Genomic DNA, 5,331 nt, shown 5'->3' on the forward strand with positions numbered 1-5,331 from the left:
TAGCCAAGTTGAAACACAAACAACTACCACAGTCAACCAGACAGTTGTCTTCTAAATTTCTTGTCATAGGCAAGTGAGAGCTTCCAGCATTACATCTATTTGTTGAAACATCTCAAGTGGTATTCTTCAATTCTTGGAGCCTTGTTTTACCCCAATACCTTCAGTACAGCTTGAACTTCTTCCTTCAATACCATTGGTTCTTGATCATATGCTACATCCTGAAATGGTTGAATGTCAAACAATTATTTTTGGTAGAGTGACTCTATATTTCTTTCATGTTCTTTTGATGCTTCCTATGTTATGCAATGTTTTGCCCCCTGAATTCTTCAATATTGCAACATGAGGTTTTCTTTTTCTTCAGTTCTTTCAGCTTGGAAAATGTCAAGTGTGTTCTTTTTGGTTTTCTAACTCCAAGTCTTTGCATATTTCATTACAATACTTTGTCTTCTTGAGCCATCGAGCCACCCTTTGAAATCTTCTATTCAGCTCCTTCATTTCATCATTTCTTCCATTTGTTTTAACTACTCTCTGGTCAAGAGTAACTTTCAAAGTCTCTTCTGACATCCATTTTGATCTTTTCTTTCTTGTCTCTTTAATGATCTTTTGTTGTCTTCATGTATGATGTCCTTGATTCTATCCCACAACTTATATGGTGTTCAGTTATTAGTGTTCAATGTGTCAGATCTAGGTGACATACTGCATGATTCTATTTATGTAAAATTTTCAAAGAAGGCAGTTCCATACAGACAAAAAGTAGATTATTGGTTGTCAGTGGCTGGGGTGAAAGTAGAATGAGGAATGATGGCTAATGGTTAAAGGGTTTCTTTTGGAAGTGATGGAAATATTCTGGAAATGAAGTGGCAGTTGCACAACTTTATTAATATACTAAAACCACTGAATTTTATACTTTCCAAGGATGAATTTTATGGTATGTACATTATATTTCAATAAAAAATATTTATCTGATAAAACAAACTGTAAATTGTTAAGAGGTATCCTAATTCCAGAAATATTAAAATGTTGGGGGAAAAGGCATGAGAAGGGGTCCGTGTCTATGAAGAGTTCTTTAGAAGGTGTTCTCTGAAGACTTGGGTACTAGGAATAGATGTTGACATTGAAATGTTCTCCATAATTTCAAGGACAAAGGGAGGATAAGTGGAAATCATTAAACATGGGCAAAACGATGCTGTTAGGCAACACAGTGTTAATAAGATGATATGAATTACAGGGATCTACGGGGTTGGTTCTATAACAATAGATGGACAGTTCTGTTGGGTGGGACCCCCTACCCAATTTCCAGGCATGTTTTAGTTCATAGATCCAGAAGCAGTGAAGGAAAACGTAAGCATCTTTGGAAGGACTCACAATAACAATAACGGTACTTACTAAATCTTCTTTAACTCTATTTTTTTTTTCCCTCATTACCTCTTTGTTCCATTTTTCTCACTTATTTTTTTATATCTTGTATTATCTACATTTCATAGTACTTAAAATACTTTTTGAAACTAGAGAGAGTATAAATGAAAACTTGAAATCTGTATAGTGATTACTTTTTTAAATATTATTTCATTATTTTTATTTTCCAGTAATTTTTCTTTGAACTATAAGTAATCACTTACTGCTCAAGGGGCAAGGAAATGGCATCTTTTGACCTCATCTAACTCCACAAGAGGAGGACGGAATCACCATTGGCAACCCAAGGCCTATTCCTATGAGGCCAGACATGCCACCACCCTCCAGCCCTCTTACCAACCTTGACACCAACCATCCCTCCTCCCCTGGCACCCACCACCTCTCTGCTGGGTTCAATAATTCACTACAGTGGCCACACACAACTCACAGCTTATGGGGTTTATTAGGGAAGCAACAGGCTACAATTCAAGTTCAGGAACGCACTTAATCTCTCTCAGCTGGCAGTCTCTCTCAGCCGGCAGTCTCTCTTAGTCTCTCTCTCAGTAGCATATCTGTCTCAGCCAGCAGGCAGAGAGATTTCTTCTTGCTCTAGAAGGGCTCATTTTGAGCATGGCAGAGTGGCAAAAACAACCAATCCCAACATCAGAGTTCTACACACCTGAGAGAGCAAATTTTCCCAGAAGATAACTTCATGCTGCCCCAGGTGTATGACTTTAACAAGCAGCTACGCAGTTGCCCACAGCAAAGTGAGAGTTACAAAGACTATGGCTGGAAAAGCTATACCATGTAATTCACTACACCACACTTACCTATGGACTTTTTGAAACTTGGAATTTCTTTCATTCCCATTAAGAATTCTTTTAAATCCACCTCCATGTTTTCTGGAACATCAAAATCAAACATGCTGACATTAAAACCCTGATCCTGAACTGGCACATGAAATAAAAGCTGTGATTTACAGTAATTAGCTAAAACTCCATTCTAGTTCATTTTTCTGTCTCAAACAATTGAAACTTTTTCAACAGAACTTTTAATACTTGTAGGAACCACCCATTGAATAATTTGTATTACTAGCTAACATTTTTTGAGTTCTTGCTACTAGTAGGCATCTTCTTATGGTGCTTTGTTGTTGTTGTTGCTGTCAAGTGCTGTTGAGTTGATCCTGACTGATAGAGACCATATATGACAGAGTAGAACTGCCCCATATGGTTTCTTAGGTTGTAAATCTTTATGAGAGCAGACTGCCAGGTATTTTCTCCCATGGAGCTGTGGTGGATTCAAATGCTGACCTATCAGTTGGCTGCTTATCAGTTAAATATTATGCCACCAGAATTCCTCTGTGGTACTTTACATGTATTAATTCATATAATCATCACAATACATCTATGATTTGGCTACCCTTAAGTTATCTATTTTTAAAATATGAATGCAAAAAGAAAGTAAATAACTTGTTCAGGTTTACAAATCTAGGAAGCACTAGAAACAGGTTTTGAATGGAGGCAGTCTAACTCCAGAGATGACTATGTTGTCTATTGGGACACACCCACAAACACACACATGTGAAGTAAGGTGCAATAATGTGACATCAGCAGAAAATCTAGGGATGTAACTACATTAAGGAGACTTCCAGTTATAATAAAATGGTAGACCTGTTAGCACAGATACTATCCTGCTAGGAAACCCCTGGCAATACTGCTGTATGAAATGAATAGTCCAAGACTGTATGACTGAATTATATGAGAAAGAAATAACCAAAAATCAAGTGGGATTTGAGAGTATCCAGAGCAGTAAGTAGTGAATTCTAATGGCTGCTTCAGCTGTTTAATGGGTAGATATCAGATCCAGAAATGGACAGATGCATGATTTAAATGTTAATGTAGAGTCAAAGGAAGACACGCGTGGATACATAATAAGGAGTTAGAATTTAGTTAGAATTTGACTAAATTTAGCTAGAATTTAAAACTGGGATTCTTAAAGGATTTCAACTCCAGTGAAAGGGAGTTTAAAATACTACATATACTGGTTCAGGAAAACAGTAAGGAAGCCTGAATCTTCCTAATTCTGAGAGGCAGTGGGAAAAATCTCCTGTGAAAAATCAAATGCCCAGTCTCCAACCATGTGCATTTGGAGGCTAAATTTATCCTTCACCCATGATGTGGGGAAACAACAGGTCAAAATACAAAAATGGATCTAGGTCAGTGGTAATCTGAGGTACCTGGTAAAATCAATCACCAAAGTGTGCTGGAAAGATTCTTTCATATCTGATCCATGGGAATTCCATGGGGTAGGGAGAATCTCTGGTTAAGATAAGCCCAAAATGAAAGTCACAGAAAATGATACATCAAAACTAAGACTCAGCAGATTTAACAAGTCAGCAGACATAAGAAATAGCAAGATTAACACTCTGAGAACTTGGACTAACAGAACAATCTGATAAAATAAAAATAAGTATATATATAACAATTACAGAGAAAATTTAGAAACTATACATAAAACAAGACACTCGGATAAAATATGCTAACTATATTTTACCACAAGAAAAATATTTAAAGAAAAAAAGAAAGAGAGGGAAAGCTAGCAAATAGCTTTTGACTCTTCTTCGTCCTTTCCTCCATTCTGCTGACTGGACTGTGGCTGAAATTCTAGCCACCATCTTCGACCACCCTAGATGGATCACACAGTAGTGAGCCAGAAGGAGCCCGGTTCTCTTAACAATCTTACAGAGTCATCTGAACTGCCTAACTCCAGATTTAAATGAGAAAGAATGAATTTATATTGTTTCAGCCAGGGTTTAGCAAATATTGTCTGTAAAGGGCCAATAGACATATTTTAGACTTTGTAGGCTCTACAGTCTCTGTCAAAACTATCCAACTCTGTCATTGTAGCATAAAATGAGCCACAGATGATACATAAACAAATAAACATCGTTGTGTTCCAATTAAACTTTTCACAAAATTGGCAGTGGGTCCAATTTAGCCCACAAGCTAATTTGCCAACCCTGATTCAAAGCACTGTTATTTTGGGGTTTCTGAACAGGCTTTTGAACATAATCTTAATTGATATAGCATAAATAAGAGCATGACAAATGCCAAGCAAATTTTTAAAACATATAATTCACATACCTTCTCACATGGTGAAAACACACAGCATCAAATATAAAGAGAAAATGTGCAATATTTTGGTCTCTGATTTGAGCCTCCTTTCCTGAATAGCCCAAGAATGGGTCAGAATCAAGGTATAAGTATGTATTGTTAGGCTATGGTACATTAGAGGTTATATGGAGCCTGGGAGAGGAGAATGGAAAGGAGAACAAAACTTTTGCTGTGCTGAAGAAGCTGCATCTCTAATCCTAGTAGAGAGGCTCTTTGGAGCCTCTTTGTAGATTCTCTCCCATCTCCTCTTTGGTCCTCTCTTTCTTGTACTGTGCAAGCACTGTTAGATAACTTGGTACAGCCTCCAGTTGGGGTAGAGCCCAGCTCCCAATGGAAACAAGGAGGCTATTTAGACCTCTTAGCTCTTGGCATAGGAGTTGCCATATGATCCAACCAAGCTCACCCAAGTTATGATGCTCTTCCTAGAGCTCTGGAGTCTAAACCCAAACAGGTGAAATTTTCCTTTGCCTAGCCTTGTTCTTTTATTATTATTTTATTATTTTTATACTGGAAAGAGGTTGGAGATTATATTGGCAATGGTAGTGCCAGAGTCCAGTAAAATGCAATTCTGGTTTTGGAATTTTAGGCCCTAGCAAATATAATCATCAAACTTTACAGTCTGTTTCTTAATTATAAATGTTTCAGATTTCATTATCTCCTTTCCCCAACGCCCTAATCTTAGCATCATTTCACAAAGTCAAATGCATAATTTTCTGATGTAATTCAATGTCCACCAATAAGAGAGTTAGTCTTTTGTAATAATTTA

At 37.1% G+C, this 5,331-nt stretch overlaps 1 protein-coding gene across 1 annotated transcript in view; it reads right to left on the reverse strand.

Moving 5' to 3' along the window:
• The window catches only part of EFCAB13 (EF-hand calcium binding domain 13), a 135,149-nt gene that overhangs the window by 35,266 nt on the left and 94,552 nt on the right, over positions 1-5,331 (reverse strand). Inside the window, exon 19 of the mRNA XM_007959917.1 lies at positions 2,223-2,294. Coding sequence (XP_007958108.1) covers positions 2,223-2,294 — 72 coding nt within the window. The remainder of the gene's footprint in view (positions 1-2,222; positions 2,295-5,331) is intronic.

The sequence above is a fragment of the Orycteropus afer genome, unplaced genomic scaffold, assembly GCF_000298275.1.
Source record: "Orycteropus afer afer isolate SDZICR_OR568_19922 unplaced genomic scaffold, OryAfe1.0 scaffold00018, whole genome shotgun sequence".
Taxonomy (NCBI): Eukaryota; Metazoa; Chordata; class Mammalia; order Tubulidentata; family Orycteropodidae; genus Orycteropus; species Orycteropus afer.